Source organism: Zonotrichia leucophrys, unplaced genomic scaffold (assembly GCF_028769735.1).
Source record: "Zonotrichia leucophrys gambelii isolate GWCS_2022_RI unplaced genomic scaffold, RI_Zleu_2.0 Scaffold_111_148278, whole genome shotgun sequence".
Classification (NCBI taxonomy): Eukaryota; Metazoa; Chordata; class Aves; order Passeriformes; family Passerellidae; genus Zonotrichia; species Zonotrichia leucophrys.
In genome coordinates this window covers 118,000-135,604 of record NW_026992316.1, presented here as the reverse complement: position 1 = coordinate 135,604, position 17,605 = coordinate 118,000, and the positions used below count along the sequence as shown (strand labels likewise).

At 53.0% G+C, this 17,605-nt stretch overlaps 1 protein-coding gene across 1 annotated transcript; it reads right to left on the bottom strand.

Annotated features, from left to right (window-relative positions):
- Positions 1–5,207: 5,207 nt before the first annotated feature.
- LOC135460861 (serine/threonine-protein kinase pim-2-like) lies at positions 5,208–8,524 on the bottom strand. The gene is made up of 7 exons (XM_064737816.1): positions 7,990–8,524; positions 7,503–7,888; positions 7,343–7,393; positions 6,779–7,145; positions 5,960–6,136; positions 5,562–5,711; positions 5,208–5,330 (listed from the first exon to the last, which is right to left on the bottom strand). The coding sequence occupies exons 1-6, from the start codon at positions 8,522–8,524 to the stop codon at positions 5,605–5,607; spliced, it is 1,623 nt and encodes a 540-aa protein (XP_064593886.1). The 3' UTR covers positions 5,208–5,330; positions 5,562–5,604.
- Between the last annotated feature and the right edge of the window lie 9,081 nt (positions 8,525–17,605).

The following is a 17,605-nucleotide window of genomic DNA, read 5'->3' as shown; positions in this document are numbered from 1 at the left end:
GCTGTTCCTTCAGCTGCCTCGGGAGGGCCATTTGGCCTCCGGACCCACACTCTGGCTCTATTATTAGGGCTGCTGGATCCAAACCCTTTATCTCCACAAACGGTGGTGACTGGAGGTGGATCTCCTTTTTACACAATCATTCCTAAAAATGCAGTATCAATAACTGTACTACCCTGACACAGGGTTGAATAATCCAGTCCTGGTCACAATTGTTTAACAGAATTACTGTAATTTCTCCTTGATATTCTGCATCATTTCCTCCTGCCATGAGAGGAACACTTTGCAAGGCCAAGCTCCAAGGGAGCAGTTACCAAAGCAAAGTGTCCTGGAGGAATCTGAATTCCTGTTTCAGTACTGATAGCTCTCATTTGCTTTGAATTTATCCTAATGAATTCCAATGCATGAAGGCCCAGCCCTGCAGCCTCTGGGCTGGCCCTGCCAGGGGCCATCACAGCCAGAACAATTTCCCAGGCAGCCCAAGTCTCACTGCCCATGGCTGGATTTGCAAATTGGGGGCAGCCGTGCACAGCCAGGGGGTTTCATTTTCCCAGTGGGCCATTGTTAAGGGCATGGAGCACATCTGGGAGATGGGTTCTCCATGGGCAAAGGTTCCCATCTCCTCATTTTTTCAACTGCTCTTTTAACAACCCCTTCACCCTTTCAACCAATCCTGCAGCTTGTGGATAGTCTGGTACATGAAAAACCCTGCAGGCTTAATCACTGTATTTTTCACAGGAACAGACAAAGCACTCTGCATCACAGTATCAGCAAACCCTGTAAAAATAGCCAATTTCCTCCCTTCCTCCTTTTTTCATTGTATACAATCTCACAAAGTTGACCACTGACATTAGGGTCTTGGCCAGTCCTGTTCTGTAGGGTATTTAGTATTACATCCCTGAGCAGCCAAAGCTACCAAATTAGCATTGTCAGCACTATTTCACATTATTATTATTTTTTATGTACATATTGATATAGAAATATAGATATAGATATGTAGATATAGCCATATATATAAATATACAAACATATATTAAGGTCTTTTTATACTATAAATCTGTATATAGTTATTTATTACATTGATATTTCACTTGCACAAGTCCATCTGAGCTCAAGATTAAAACCTTTTTCTGTTGCTCCATGTGGGAGCATTCCAACAAGAATTGTTCCCTCTGAAGGTGCTGTTTCCTATGTACTCTCAACAAATTCATCTTCGTCTGCCCAAACTCACAAGGTCCTTTCCTTTTCCATTTGCAATTTTTGGATGCATTTGAAGAAATCCAGGGGTGCAGCTTCTTTTACCCGACTGCCCCACTGCTCACACGGGGCTCTGACCTCAGCCCACTCGAGAGCCAGGGAACTCCAGGGAAGGGCTTCCCAGCTGGGAATTTCTGATGGGACTGATTCCTCACATTGACACTGAACAAGTGACATTTTGCTGGCATCTGGCCAGACTGGGCCAGTTTTGTTTTACCAGTGGGCAGGGTCAGCACCAAAGACACAGACTCCAACTGAAGGAATCAGTGTCATTTCCTGCAGTTCAGAGCAGCAAAGAATCACAAAAGGAGCAGCTCAGCAATGCACCCAACCATCCCCACCAAAGAGTGCCTGCAGTGATTAACAAAGATCCAGCAGCATTTACCCTCAGCCTTTACCATCCCCCAGACCCACACAGCAGCTGGGGAAGCTGTCACAGCCAAGGGCTGCAGAGCCACTCCTGGGCACTGGGAATTCCTGCAGGTGCCTCCAGCCCCAGGTGAGGCTCCAACCCTGCTGGGAGAGGGCCCAGCTCTGACAGGGCTGAATGAACAAACTGACAGCACTGCTAGTGTGGCAACATCTGCTTTCATCCTCCTCTTGCGACCCTCCCAAAGCCTGGCCAGGGCTCAAGGAGGAACCAAGGGAGGTGACTTTGACCATACAGCCCCAAACAAGGCCAGATGTCAGATTTCATGGCCTTGTCTGGCTTCTAAATACACAAAGGTCAATACATGTTTCACTAAGGAGTGGCTACATCTATCTCAATGCTAATGACCATGCATATTTCATCAGGGAGCAGATACAAAGATAACCTTTGCTTGGAAGGTTCATCCAGAGACCACCTTTGGCTCAGGGCCTGCTGTCCAGGCCTCACTCAGGGCTGGTGTCCAGGCCTTGGCTCTTCAGGGATGTGGTTTAGTGCTGGGCTTGGCACTGCTGGGTGAGCAGCTGCACTGGGTGAGCTCAGAGGGCTTTTCCAACAGAGAGGATTCTGTGATTCCATGATTCTATCCACTGCATTCAGCTGGAGCTATTTTAGCAGCATTACTTTGCTCCAAAAGTTCCCTCTTGCCCACCTCCTGTGGCCTGAGGCTTCAGCTCCTTCAGTTCCTGGTGCTGAGCTGCTCATGCTGAACGAGACGACTGGGAGAGACGAATCCAGTCAATGCAATTCCTTCTGGGACACAGAGAGGGGAGGCTGTGCAAACAGGAACATTGTTTGTTGTGGCCTCCTCTCTGCCCTTCACACCTTTCAGCGCTTTGAACCAGCCAAGAGCTTTCTCCAAGAGTGCAATGGAGCAGCTGTTCCTGCTCCCAGGCCTGGCTCTCTCCAGTCTCTGCCATTGCCTGGTTCTGTCCCTCTTGCTGTGCCCTCTGTTCCCCCAGGGCTCGCTGGCTGCTGCCCAGGACTGTGGCACTGGCACAGATCCAGTGCTCCAGAGCCTCCTTTCTGTGCCCTTGGAGCTGCCTGGGCACAGCAGCCTTTTCCATCTGGAAGCTCCCCATGGACAGGGAGTGCCCAGCTCCGTTCCTTGCACAGCCTCCAGGAGCCCAGGGCTGCCATCTCCAGTCCCTGCTGGCACTGGGGGCTCCCAGGTGCCTCAGGCTGCTGTGACACCACTGCACACGGGAGGGAAGAGGGGCAGGGGCTGTGCTCAAAGTCAGCTCCATCTGCTGCTGCTGCTGCTGCTGCTGCTGCTGCTGCTGCTGCTGCTGTGGGGTCATTTGTGCAGCCCTGGCCCAGAGTCAGGGATCAGATCCTGCCAGTCTCTTCCAGCCCTGGCTGCTCAGAGTTTGGGCCCTGGAGCCTCAGGTGGCCAAAGGCAGCTGCTGCTGGTCCCTCTGTGTGCCCGTGTTCAGCAGTGCTGCTCCATCAGTCTGTGCCCAGCAACGGGGAAAAGCCTCAGCCCTGCAGGGCCAGGAGCTGCCGGGCTCTGCCTGAGCAGCTCAGCCAGCAGGAAGGGAGCTGCTCCACACAGGAACCAGGAGCAAAGGACATTCCTTTGATAGGACATGTTTTCTATTGAAAGGAAAAAAAAAGGAAAAAGGAAAAAAAATTGATAAATTGTAAAAGATAAGAATAAAATCCAAGTGTTAGTGAAAAAACATAACATACAATTAATGAAAAAAAAACCATAAATGCCAAGTTACTTTCTTTGCATTAAGAGGTAAATGATCTTTTTAAAAAGAGAACTCAGTTATTTACATTGTAAATGTGCTGATGGCATGGATCCATCTTTGTGACCTCAAAAGCCTCTTAAAAGATTTTGGGCTTTGTTTCCAACATTGGTATTTGAAATTGTGCTCAAAGCAAGAGGAAATTGCTTTGTGCCCTTCCAGCTCCAAGCAGGACTGGGAATGGAAACTCTGTCAAAGCCCACATCCTTTAGAAGATGACCTTCCTTCTCAGCCTGGGAATGAGCTGCACATACCTGTTGTAACTGCCAGGAGTTTCTTAGAGACACGAAGTCCCACTGACAGCTTTTTGCTCTGGTTTGGCAGTGCAGAAGGGCAATTCTCCATCCACCAGCTCCAGACTGCACTGCCTCAGGAACACGGCCCACTCGCCAGCTTTGGCCCACCCGTGGCACTGCTAGAGGAGGAAGAAAATGCAATTGCACAATTCCAGCCAGTCAAGAAGAAAACACCCTGTACAGATCCAGGTGTTCAGACGGGACTGGGGAGAGTTTGGGTCCTTGCCAGTTGGATGTGTGTCCCCAGCTGCAATCTCTGGGCCTGCAGCAGAGTCTCACTCACCTGCCAAAGCAGAAAGCTCAGGCGCTGTGCTCACAACGGGCTCGTCTGATGCAAAGCTGTCAGAGCAATGTGAGGGCAGAGCCAGCCCAGCTGGGCCCAGGGCTGAGCCCAGCAGAGCCCTGGCAGAGCCCAGAGCAGCCTCAGCACCCGCAGAGCCCGGCTGCAAGGAGAGAAAGCAGAAACCGCCCGTCAGCTGAGGGCTCCTGTGCCCTTGTGCCAAGGCCTGCGGTGCCCAGGCCATGCTGGCTGTGCCCAGAGCTGTGCCCAGAGCTGCCCATCCCTGCTGCCTTTGGCACAGAGCAGGAGGGCAGGACATGTGCCCAGCCTGCAGCCAGCCACGGCACATCCAGCCCTCAGCAGCTGCCCAGAGCAGGATGCTCCTGTGCTCGCTGCCAGCTCCCAAAATCTCTGATCCCACCCTGCCAAGCACACAGGGACCCACCTCACACCAGCCACGGCTGGAAGAAAAGCTGCTCCCAAACCATGGCCTCAGCCTTCTCCAAGGGCACGGCCCATCCACGCCACAGCTGCTCCCAAGCACTTCCCCATCCACACTGGACCACCTCGAATGCTTCCTCTGGAATAACAAACAACACATTATTGACAAGAGTTTTGAGACAAAAAGGGAAAACAAGAAAAACAGTAAAAACTCTTATCTCTGTCAGGGCCTTGAGGAAGGCCCCACCCCTACATGCTAGGGAAAAACCCAGCCATGGCTGAGGGAATCCCACACTTTCTCTCTTCCTCCCTGCACTGTCCCCCAAAATCACAGTGACCCCAAAGCAAACAAGGGCAGTGGAGCAGCCCAAGCCCTTCCTTGCCTGCACAGCAAAGCAGCTGTGCACAGGTTCTGGAGCCCCACCTCTGCTCCCACCATGGGGTTGGTTTGTGTCGGGCTGGCTGCCCCAGCCCCAGCCCGGGGCACGGTGGGTGCTGGGGGCTGTTGGCAGGCCCAGGAGCCCACTCCCATTTCGTACCCACCCCAGCCCATCCTCCCAGCCCTGCCAAAAGCAGCTGGGCAGCGACTGAAGAATGAGTTGCATCTGCCCCAGCAAAGGGGGAGCCTTTGGTTCCCCGCCATGCTGGGTCATGCCCAAATCTGGCAGAATTTCCCCAGATGGGGACTCATCTGCAAATTCCCCGTGGAGTTTGGCTTTGAAGAAGGTGCCAGAATCAAAGTGCATCACCTTCAGCCTCCAGTGGCCAGGCTGAGGAAGAGCTTGTCATCCTTGATGTCACCCTCGCTGTCTCCAGCAGCAGCAGCAGCATCATCATCCCCACCCGGTACAGCTTCTCCAGGGGCTCCTTCTCCTTCCCTGCGGGCAGACCAGGCTCTCAGGGCTCTGCCCAGGTCCCAGCTGTCAGGGAACCAGGACAAGCAAAACCAGCTGGGATGGCAGCCACCAGTGCTGGGCAGAGCAGCTCAGCTCCAGCACAAGGGCTGCGTGTTCCCATCCCATGACCCCGGTCCAGTGACACTGGCAGCACAAAAAGGGTTGGGTTCCTTTGCTTCTCATTGCCAAGGCATATGTGGAGCAGGAACTTACCAGGGCCCTGGATCAAAGTGTGCCTGTGGCTCTCTCCCTTCTTCTATGGCAGAGGAATATCCTGCATCCAAGGAACACAGAACAGGTCTTCCAGTGTGGGTCTGTCCAAGGAGTTCACGGATAAACACCACCAGATCAGGTCTTTGCACTCTGGGGAGAGAAAGCAGAAACTGATGGTCAGCCAGAGAAGGCTCCTGTCTGCTTTACCCCACTGTTCCCATGCCCAGGCCATGCTGGATGCACTCTGAGCTGGGCCTAAACTTTCCCACCAATTCCCTATTTTGGAGGAGAGCAGGACATGTGCCACCTCCTCAGCAGCTGCCAGAGCGGGATGCCCACGAGCCCGCTGCTGGCTCCCAGCACTGGGATTCCCCCCGTGCCCAGAGAAGAGGATCCACCTTGAGAGAGCCTTTGTGGCAGCGGGAGCTGGCCCCAGCTGAGGTTCCGGCCCCTCCTGAAAGGGTGCTCCCCGCAGACCATCTGGTGCAGCAGGATGCCCAGGGACCAGACCGTTGCTGCCTCGCCATGGTACCAGCCAAAGTCGTTCCATTCCGGGGGGCTGTAGGACAGTGTTCCTATGGAATACAGATGGAGTTCATCAGGGGGATGCTGCTGCTCCCAGAGCCTGGCCCCAGCATCCCTGGGCCCGCGGGGGCTGCATCAGGGGCACACAGGGTGACCACTGCCCTCTCGCCAGCATCTGGGACTTGTGCACAAAGTTAGGGTTGGAAAAGAAGCCTCTGGTGCTGGAAGAGGGCAGCCCTGGCTAGGCCCGACCATGACATGCAAAGGAAAAACCCACTCCATGCTGGGGAAAAAACATGCCCTTATCCTCCCTGCCTGCATTGCCCCAAAAATATTATGAAGCCAAGGGAAACAGGGCGAGTGGGGTAGTGCAAGCCCTTCCTCTCATCTGCACACCAAAGTGTCTGGGGCACAGGTTCTGCCCTCTCCCTCTGCTACCCCCACCCACGGGGGTTTTGGTCCGGCTGGCTGCCCCAGCCCAGCCCCAATCCTGGGCAGAGTGGCTGGCAAAGGCTGTCAGCAGGGCTGGAAGATGGCTGCCCACCCAGCCCCGCTCTAAAGCAACTCAGCTGAGGACTCAGTGCCCTGACTGGCAGCAAAAGGGAGAATCCCCGCTGCCACAGCCAGCTTGGGCTGGGAGATGTTGGGCCATGAGATGTCAGCAGCGGGAGCACAGCCCTGGGTAGGCTCACCTGCAAAGTGTGTGTAGACTGTGTCCTGCAGGTAGGTGCCACAGCCAAAGTCAATCAGCTTGGCCTGCCCGGTGTCCAGGTCAACCAGGATGTTCTCTGGCTTGATGTCCCTGTGCAGGACCCCGCAGCTGGTGCAGTGCCGCACGGCCTCCAGCACCTGGCGGAACAGCGCCCGCGCCTCCTCCTCGGGCAGGAACCGCCGTGCCCCAATGAAACGATGCAGGTCCTGACACTGCTCTGGCCGCTCCAGCACCATCACGATGCAGTTGGGGAGCTCGAGCCACTCCAGCAGCTGGACCACACCGGGGAAGCCAGTGGACACCTTGGCCAGCAGCACGATCTCCAGGGGTGCGCTGGTGCCGTCGGGCTGCGGGAGGAGCACGATGCCGTCAGTGGGGCCGATGCCGTGCCAGGCCTGGGGAAGCCCTCAGCCAGCCCGGGATGCTCTGCGCCCTGCGCTGGCCCCACGCCCGCTCTCCCTCGGGGCGTCCTGGCGGCTCCCACCGTGCCGGGCCCCGGCTCATCCCTGGCCGGCAGCCCCGGCTGCTGGCCCCGCTCACTCACCAGCTCGCCCCAGTGCCGGACGCGGTTCCGTGGCACCCTTTTGATGGCCACCTGCAAGCCAAGGGCAGCAGCGGGGTGAGCTCGTACTGCATCCTCTGCCCTCCGCCCTCCTCCTCCTCCATCCCCTCCTCCTGCGCCCGCCGCCGGCCCCGCCGCTCACCGGGGCGCCGTCCGAGAGCCTCGTGGCCGCGAAGACTCTGCCGAAGCCGCCGCGCCCCAGCAGCGATCTCAGCCGGTACCGCTCCAGCAGGGCCTCCTGCGCCGTCCCTGCGGGCGGGACGCGGCTGTCAGCGCTCGGCCCGGGGCCAGCAACGGCCCCCGAGCGCCCCTCACCCGCCCCGGGCCGGCCATGCCCGGGCGTTCGCTCCCGGGAACGCGGCACGGGAGGCTCGGGGCCGGAGGCCGCGCTGCCGAGCGGCGGAGCTCGGGCCGGGGAAGCCGCAGCGGAGGCGGCGGGAGCGGCCGCGCCGCGTGTGTGCTCCGCGGGCCCCGGGAGGAGCCGGGGCCGGGGCCGGGGCCGGGGCTGGGGTCGGGGCCGGAGCCGGGGCGGGGGACGGGGCTGGGGACGGGGCTGGGGCCGGGGCCGGAGCCTGCCTCGGGGCCGGGGCCGGGGCTGGGGCCGGGGCGGGGGCGGGGCCGGGCTCGGGCCAGGCGGAGGCATGCGATGCCGCCCCCGCCCCAGGCACTGATGCCCGCCCAGCAGCGCCACCGCCAGTACGGCCAGAGCCGGGCGGAGGCGAGACCGCGGCGGGACGGCCGGGGCCGGGCACGGGGCAGCCCCGCCCGGGGCCGGGGGCATGGCCCGGCCCGGCAGGGGAGAGGGAGGCGGGGAGAGGAGAGGGACGCCGGGCAAGGGATCCCGAGAGAAGAGTGCCCGACAGCGGGAAACGGGAGAGAAAGAGAAAGAAAGAGAATATTCAAAATATCTCTTTTCCGCTGCCGCCGCTTCCGCTGCCGCCGCTGCTGCTGCCGCCGCTGCCGCCGCTGCAACTGAAGCACCGGGGCCGTTCGTCCCCGTGTCCGTTCCCCGCTGGCCCCACGAGCCCCACGTTCGAGCCCCGCGCGCCCCGGGGACAGCCCCTTCGTCTGTCCAAACACGGGAACTTTGCAGTGCTGAGCGCAGATGCAGAGCCCTGACTCCTGCACACTGGCACAGCGATCCCCTCGCTCGCTGCTGGGCATTGTCCTTGCTGAGGGTCAAACACTGTCAGGGCACCTTCCCTTGGGGTAGGATTCCTACCTGACCCCAGCACTGCACTGACACCTCCAGTGTTGCTTTCCTGTAAAAACAGGGGAAGGAAAACTGTGTGTGGCTCATGGTATTTTAGAGTGTCCAAAAGTCACTAAGTCACCAATCTTAGAGGTGCAGTGCATCTGGAATTACTGGGATGGAGAAGTAGTGCAACATGGAAAAGGGGAGCATAGAAACAAATAGAGGGAAATATCTTGGATTGTTTCTTTCATTTTCATTTCACTTCTGGAAAGCTGTTTCAGTTTTCCAGGAATCTTCTCCTGTCTGCTCTTCCCAAGAATCTCTCATGGAGAATAAGGTCAATTTTCTGTCACAAGATTTGCCACCAGGAAATGATGCCACTGGTGCAATTTTCATTGTAACTGTTTGTGCTGGCTTAGGGCAAATTTGGGGAGGAAATCTCCAAAAGGGGTCCGTCTGGAGAGCAAGTTCAAGCGGCCCCTCCCCCTACTAGGTCAGGAAAAGACTTCCCTCAAGAAAAGTGAAAAAACCCAGGTTATTTAACAAGTAAATTATTCACAAGCATGAAAAATGAATAATATGAAATCAAACCTCTGACAGTGCTGAAGAGATGGCAAATTCAGAAAGTCCTTTTTGTGGGTTGTAGTTGGCTCACTCGGTCTCTTTTAAGTCCCTGTGGCGCTGGGATGCAGCGTCCCAGAGCTCGGTGAGCCACAGGTGTGAGCTGCTGCGGGTGTTTGTCTGGGTTTTCAGTCCAGAGCAGGTTTAAACAGTTCCAAGAAAAAGGAAAGTCACAGTCCAAGGAACTTCTCTTCCTAAGCAAGCTAAAACCAAATTGCTAGACCTGGGCTGTGAAGGCATCGGGAAATTTCCAAATCTGGGCACTGGCGGTCCCAGAAAACACCAGATCTGGATGGTGCTGGAGCCAGAACCTGCAGATTTCCAAATTTTGGCTTTCTGTGCCAGCAAATCACTGGACTTGGGCTGTACCAGCACCAGGAAGTTTTCAGATCTGGGCGCTGGCGCTGCCAGCAAACACCAGATCTAGGTGGTGTCATTGCCAGCGACAGAAATCTGCCAGATTTGGGCTCTGCTGGCACTGAGAAATTTCCAAATCTGGGTTCTGGTGCAGGAAACACAAGATGTGGGTGGTGCCAGACCCAGTAGCAGGAAGCTGCCACAGGTTTTGGATTTCTGTGCCAGCAAATTGCTGCACTTGGGCTGTGCCAGAATAGGGAAATTTCCAGATCTGGGCACTGGCAGTGCCAGCAAACACCACATTTCAGGCTCCAGGCTCCAGGAAGGACTGGGTCTGGATGCCTTCCTCTTTTCTTTCCTTCTTTCCTTCCATCTTTCTTGGGATCCTGCTGCCAACAAAGTCCAGATTGGGCAGTGCTGGCAAGGGGAAATTGCCAGGTTTTAGCTTTCTTTGCCAGCAAATTCTGGATATGGGTGGTGCCAGAAGAGGGAAATTGCCAGATGTGGGCACTGGCAGTGCCAGCGCATGTCAGATCCTGGTGCGGAATGTGCCGGCACTGGGAAATTGCCAGATGCTTATTTTCTGTGCCAGCAAATTGCTGGAATTATGCTGTGCAGGCATCTGAAACATTCCGGATCTGGGTCCTGGGGGTGTCAGCAAACATGAGATCGGGTTGCTGTAGGTACCAGGTATTTGCTTGGTTTTGGCTTTCTTTGCCAGCAAATTGCTGGACTTGGGCTGTGCCAGAATATGGAAATATCAAGATCTGGGAACTGGCAGTGCCAGCAAACACCACATTTCAGGAAGGATTGGATCTGGACCCGTTCCCTCCCTGCATCCCTCCCTCAACAAGGTGCCAGAGGGGCTGGACAGTCAGGCAGAAAGGGACCTGCAGGGACTGAGGGACAGCAGGCTGGACAGGAGCCAGCAGTGTGCCCAGGTGGGCAAGAAGGCAAATGGTTCCTGGCCTGGATCAGGAATGGTGTGGCCAGCAGGAGCAGGGCAGTGATTTTTCCCCTGTGCTGGACACTGGTTGGGCAGCACCTCCAGTGCTGTGTCCAGTTCTGGGCCCCCAATTTAGGAAGGACATGGAAGGGCTGGAGTGTGTCCAGAGAAGGGCAACAAGGCTGGGGAGGGGTGTGGAACAACACAAGTCCTGTGAGGAGTGGCTGAGGGACCTGCAGTTGTTTATCCTGGAGGAGGCTCAGGGGAGACAAGGCGGTGCCAGGGCACAGGTTGGACTTAATGATCTCCATGGCCTGTTCCAACCTTGCTGATTCTGGGATTCTCTGTAACCACCCTTGAAGCAGTCACAGGATGAGCCCTGGGCCTCCTCTTCAGGAGCTCCAGCAGCCCAGGTCCCTCAGCTTCTCCTGCCAGCCCCAAAGCCCATCCTGTCAGTCCTGCAGAGCCTCTGCAGCTCCTCCTCACTGCCCAGAACAGGGAGCCCCAGAGCCAGACACAGCAGCCCAGATGTGCCCCCTGGCCTGGGGTGCCTCTGGCAAGGGAGCAGCACCAGGCACTGCAGGAGCCTGCAGACAATTGACCTGAAGGTCAAAGCTCCTCAGCTCCTTCTGAAAGAGCAGGAACAGTTCCTCATTCCAGTGTGGTGGAATGCTGGGCACCACAGCTCCAGGCGAGGACTGGACACAAGTTTGCTCCCACTGAGTGCTGTGATGGGTTCTGCCAGAGCTCTGGGCTCCTGTGCTTGCCAGGCACAATGAGGAGAGAAGGAGCCAAGTGCACTGATGGGGGAAATGGATTTGTAGAAAGATTTTAGGGCCTAATAGAAGGCCCACACCGTATGAATCTGTATATAAATCTTGAGACAAGAAATGCTAACTTAAAAATGCCATGGAATAGAACAGATATTGTTGAGAGAGAAATGGAGCTAGAAAAAAGTTTCAAAAGATGGCCTTGCAAATAAGACTTTGGAAAAACAGAGCTATGAAAGATGCATTGTAGTGGGACCCACACGGGGTAGTTTTAAATAATTGACTTTAAGGCATCTACAACATGGCATGGCAAAAAGCTGATAGACCAAGAAATACTGTAATTAGGAAATAGTTGGCTTCTTAATTGTGATGGCGTGAATTATAACATCTGTATTGTCTCACCCTTCTCATGAGACTGAAAATGGAATAAAAGTTTTTAAAACACCTCTCAGTTGCCCCATCTCTAGGTCAAGAAAAGAGTATTATCCAACACACTGACACACCTTTGCCTCGAGCATAACCCAGCCTGGACCAAACACACTGAAAGGTTTCCCCTTTGGCCCATGTCTCAAAACGTCAGGTCTGCTGTTTGACAGCTCAGGTTGGGTTGGTGTCAAGGAGTTCCCTCAGAAATACTGGGTTTGTCTTCCTCTGTGCCTTCCCCTCAGCAGCCTTGGGGATGCTCCTGTGTGAAGCCATCTGTCTCACACAGTTTGAGACAACTTCAAACAGGATATTGTGCAACAAATCATTTCCTCTGAAGTGTTCCAACAACCCCTTTCCAGCAATAGGAAATTACTACTGATAGATGAAAGTAGAAAACCCCCAACAGTTTATTAACTGTTGTTAATAAATATCATATTGTTAATAAATATGTAAATAAATAATAACAGAATCCCCCCATGACACGCGTTACAAGAAGGCACTGGGGTCTCTCTCGGAAGAACAGGAGCTGTCACGGAGCAGTTCCAGCAGCTGATGGAAGCTCAGGGGCTCGTCCGGCGTCGGCTTTCTCCCATGGCAGAGCTCCATGGAGCGGGCAGGGCAGTGAAGCAGCTGGGCTGGAGCCCCTGCTGCCTTTTCTCCCCGGCGTGGCTCAGCTCACAGACTCTCGGCTGGGAGCGGGGCCGCTCCGCTCCTGCCGGCACCGTGTCCCTGGGCTTGGACAAACAGTTTCCTGCCAGGAGAGCCCTGCGCACTGCTCCACAGATCTTTCATAAAGGCCCAAACCAACTCCAAACACTCTGTCTGCAGCAGCTTTTCACAAAGGGCTGCAGCAATCCAGGACAGCTGCAAGTGAGTGTCGGAAGGCTCTTGTCTTGTTCCTGACAGCAGAATTCTTGATGATCTTTTGCAATTTTATTCAGATGTAACATGAGAGCTGAGGTTTTTTTGTTAAAATACTTTATGATGAGTAACAAGCCTTGGGAGCATGAGGTACAGGACTGACATGCCAAAGCATGAGCATATCCTCCAAAGTGGCCAGTTTAATTGTCCATTTTATTACACTTGTATTTACTCCACACTAATGAGGAAAACCAAGCTCTGCTTGGAGGCAAAACAGGCATGGGATACACTACAGTCCCTCGCAGGCTCAGCAGGGCTGGCAGTGACACAGCAGGCAGTCTGCTTCATTATGAACACCTACAGAGCTACATCCCAATCTGGTTTAAGTAGCATGGTATTATTAAGAGCTCCTTTTCTACATGAGACAAAAAAAAGGAGATCCCAAATGATCTTCATGCAAGCATGCAGTAAAGAACAGCTCTTGCTATCCTAACGAAGTGTTTGCTTTGGCAATTACACTCTTCCCATTCATCTTTTGATGCAGACACTTCAGGTTTTCCCCCACATTCCTGCAAGGCTGGCAGTCGCTGTTTCCCATTTCCTGTTCTTCCCTAGAGATGAAGCCACCTTCCCTAGAGGTGCAGTGGCTGCTTTGAAACAAAAAGCCCTGAGATCTGGACAGCTTGAAGGAGCATGAAATGCTAATTAAGTGCTCATATTGGTAACACCCAGGTCTGCACTGCCCAGTGCTCTGCAGCAGCAGCAGGACCATGCATCATTCCTGTTGGTGGATGTTCATGTTTCTGATGTGCAAGAGCAATGACTTTGAGGAGGGACAAAAATGCCCCTCTTCAAACAGTGGGTGTGCAAGCAGGTGTGAAGTTTCACAGCCTTTTCTAGGATATTTTAGAAAGATCTAAGAGAATATTGTGGCATGGAGTAGGTCTCTAATTTTGTCTCCAGAGGAATCCCCAAAGGGCACATTCACTCTGCTGCTGATGGCAACCCCATAAGCTCATGGACCAGTTTTCCCTGCAATGTGCCACCCTGCCTGGGCTTTACTAGGCCAGGACTAGACCCAGAGCTAAGCAAACACATGCAGCCAGGTGACATTTTGTGACATCAGAAGTGTGCAACCATGAGGACTTTGCTGTCCAAAGGTTACAGTTTGCACCGGGCCCAGAAGTGTTTTTCCCTAAGGCAAAGCAAATTGAAATGTGAAGTTTAAAAGCTTCAAATGACTATGAAAGGAAACTGCAGAATAATTTCTGGAAGAGCAGCATTGTCAATGATCATGCAGTCCACCAACAGCTGGAGCTGAATCCAGAATTGCTTCTTCCAGCTGTGCAGGAATTCATTCCACTGGCAAGCACTGGTCCATGGGAACAAATGTTCCCCTAGCTCTGGGCTGAATGGCACCCAGGCTGCAGTGCAGATTTGAGGAACCCTTGTCACTTGTTATTGGCCTCCCAGTGCACTCATCCTTCTGCAAACAAGGTGCAAACAACACAGCTGCACTGCTGTCCCAGGTAAATATACATACAGGTGATTTTGCCAAAGCAGCGCATCTTTTCCCAGTGAAATACATGACCTCTTCTTACCTATGGAATTGTGATTGAAGACACCTGTGAGCCAGATCTGTGGGAGATTGCAAAGGAGCAAAGCTTTGGGATTTGGGCACACTTCTCTTGGTTTCTTTGCTCAGGCCTTTGGTGAGCACAGAACACACCTAGGTAGAAAACCTTTGACTAGACAGGATCTTTTGGATTCACTGTCCCCCAAAAAGGTCAATGGTGGCCCTGTAATGCCAAGTAACAAAGAGCAGCAGCACAAATGACACAAAGAAAAGATGGCCAAAGAGGAAGAGGAGAGGCCCAATGAGGAAAGGATGTGGTGAGACACTGGCACATTGAGTGAGCTGCACTCCCATAATCTCTAGGCTGGCAGGTCCTGGTCTCACATTCTCCTCTTGGTTTATTTAAATTTTATTTATTTATTTACTTTTTTCATCATAAAAATAAAATATATACAATTAAAAATATCATCAAAACTTAAAGACAGAATCAAAACACATCAATTCAAAACTACATCTAAAGATCAGAACATATGTACAGCTGTAACTATGAAGCCTAACACATCAATCCTATTCTTCAAACACTCTCCATACAGGCGGCAGCTTCTTCCTGAGCTTGGAGGAAAGAGAGCTCTTCTGGATGGGAGGTGAGGACTTTGTGGGTGAGGGAACATCGGGAGGGTCCGGAGAAAACTTCTCGGTAAGACTGTAACCAGTCAGATCTGCAAAATGGAGACACAAAGTTTAACAGAGGCCACCATGCAAACCTAAAGCAGCTGAAGCTCATATTTCATGGGACACATTTCCTGGAAATGTTCAAACAGCTGCACAGGGAAACGTGCTCCTGCTGGCAGACACTGAGGCAGGCCAGGGCAAACCCTGAGCCACTTGCCCAGAGCTGGCACAGGCACAGCCTGGCCTCTGGGCTGCCCTGGGACAGCAGGGAGCCCAGAGCCCTGTGCTCTCCAGGAATGGCTCAGCTGCACATGCACCCTCCTGCTCCTCTGCCTGCCCCACAGCTCAGCAGCCCCACAGCTCCAGGGGCACTGGCAGCAGCACAGCTCATTGCAGGGGCACGTGCAGGGCACAGCTGTTCCCTGGCAATGTGCACAGCCTCTCTGGGCTGCCACCAGACCCTTCCTGCCAGCAGAGACTGGCCCAGCTCCCCCCTCACCTCTGTGTGAGGCTGAGCCATGATTGCCTTCACCTTGTCCTCCATCTGGAGCTGCTTCAGGCCCCCCATGCCATGAGTAGGAAGGGCAATGGAGAGAGCAGGGGCAGATGCACACCCTTCCTTAGGATTTCGTCACTTTTGGCACAGCTCAAAAGGCAAATCCAGAGGTGTCCAACCCAGCGCTTCCTCAGCTTTCTGGAGAACATCTCGCCTTCACCAGCCCAGCATTTTGGAGAGGTTTTCCCGCACATGTGGAGGCTTGCTGGCAGCACATTCCTTCAGCTGGGTGCCCATCACCTTGCAGAGGGCAGAGGCGAGCTTGGTGGCCACGGTGCGGACGTTGGCGCTCCGCACAGGCAGCGCCTTGTTCCCCAGGCAGGACCAGAGCACGGGCAGGGCGTCGCGCTGGGCGACTTCAGGGCTGCTGGCATGAACCCCCTGCACAAGCACTGCCGGGACAGAGACACAGCTCCTTACCCACCAGCCTCACTGCAAACAAGGATCTGCCTCTGCTTCTGCTTCTTGCCAGCCTCTCTGGCCAAGAGCAGCAAAATAGCACCCAGAGCCCCTTGGTCCAGAAACGGGCAAAGCAGCTGAGCATCCTGGAAACAGAACCACCAACCCCTCAGCACTAATTGCTCCAACCAGAGCCTTGTCCCTGTGGCAGACTTCCTACCTTTACTAAATTATTTCACAATCTCTTTCTGCATGAACAATGAATGAAACGTGTAACTGCCTTTATTTCCATTAAGAAGTTGTCTAAACCCACACTGAAGATTTGCTAATTTAGAGAGGAAATGGAGAGATTTCTAATAAAAGGAATTATTCCATTTTTGTAACTTTGATGCCAAGTGCCAGATGCCTAATCTGGCTCTTCCCTGTGCTCAGTGGCACACAGCAAAGGGCAGGATTAGAACACACCTCAAAACTCCAGCCCACCAGAGATGGCTGCTGCCTGACAGCTGGATGAGAAACATCAGTGACCAGCTGGTGTCTTTGGCAGAATGCTTTTGGGGCTTCCAACAAAGAGCTGTTTCAAACCTCAGAGCGTCTTAGAGAATTACCCAGACCCCATTGCCCTGGCATTTGGGCATCTCCACATTTTAATGCCACTTCCCCTCTCAATGTTAATGGCATTTTTTCTTATAATGTCCACTGAAACAGGAGCACAGAGAAGGAAAAATGCTATACAGGGGACTGAAATGTAACCAAAACATGAGTGTTTTCTCATATTGTCTCTGAAATATCTCTGCCCATTTTCTGAACTGAACTGTATCAAACACAGACAAAAACTTACTACCAACAGGCTTCTTGCATGGCAGATTTGGCTAAGAGATGAAAACCTGAAATGCTCTGGAGACCATTCTTATTTTCTGATCAGACAAAATGTTATCTAGCAGCCATTTAATGTTCTGTGGTGGAAGAGACTTCATTTTCTCTATGCTGTTAATCCACCACCAGCAGTCATCAACATTGAAAGAGCTCCTGCAAGTACCCAAAACCAAATCTGCTAAGCAGGAAAGGGTTATGGTACCCATTTTAAAATGGGAATTCCTTTGAGTTTAAATGCAATTAAAGACATCGGTGACTACTGAACGTGAGGAACAGCTGTCTGTTCCTACTAAATCTCAGAGAGAACATCTGCTCTTTCTAAAGTTGTCCTAATTTATGGTTAATTCCTTTATTTGAAAAAGAGATCAAAATATTTGCTAAACTAAATTCCCTATTGCTGGAGATCTGCTTTATTCAAATGCTCTTTAAAGGGCCTTTGACATTGCCAATCACTGAACATGCCCTTTTGAGATTCCTAATGAAGACACAAAGTGTATTAAACCTTGCATTCAAAGATGTTGGCATAATTAGCAGTGGATATTGCCCAGTTAAAGCAAGGCTATCAATCGTCTTCTCTGCTATATATTGGGATTATCCTTTTTCCATTCCTTGGCTCTTGCTGACATAGGAAACTCCTCTGAGGAATCAATTATCAGCTGTCCCACCCCCTTGCAATATGCACATTGATTCAGGCTTAACCCTTGGGTAACTGGTCTCCTACCCCGACCATTCCTGTTACGTTCCCTGAAATTTGGGTTCCTTTTCCCATGTATTACTGCCAAAAGATTCTGCTGCTGCCTTTTACCAGCTTCTTTTTCCCGATTGTTATTTACCTTCCAAGCAACCTCAAGTAACTTATTCAAATTCCTTAATTCTTCCCCTTCTAATTTTTGCAATTTTCTACTGATGTCGTCCTGTGATTGGCCCAAGAATATGAGAGCGAGCTGAACCTTTGCTGGCTCTGTATCCATTTGGAGGTTTGTATATTTT

Excerpts from the sequence above, each read along its gene's own strand:
- LOC135460861 (XM_064737816.1), bottom strand. The coding sequence starts at position 8,524 with ATGCCCAGCAGCGAGCGAGGGGATCGCTGTGCCAGTGTGCAGGAGTCA. Across the intron at positions 7,146-7,342 it reads TCCGGCACTGGGGCGAGCTG|CCCGACGGCACCAGCGCACC; the intron begins GTGAGTGAGCGG and ends CTCCTCCCGCAG. Across the intron at positions 5,712-5,959 it reads GCCACAAAGGCTCTCTCAAG|AGTGCAAAGACCTGATCTGG; the intron begins GTGGATCCTCTT and ends TTCTCTCCCCAG.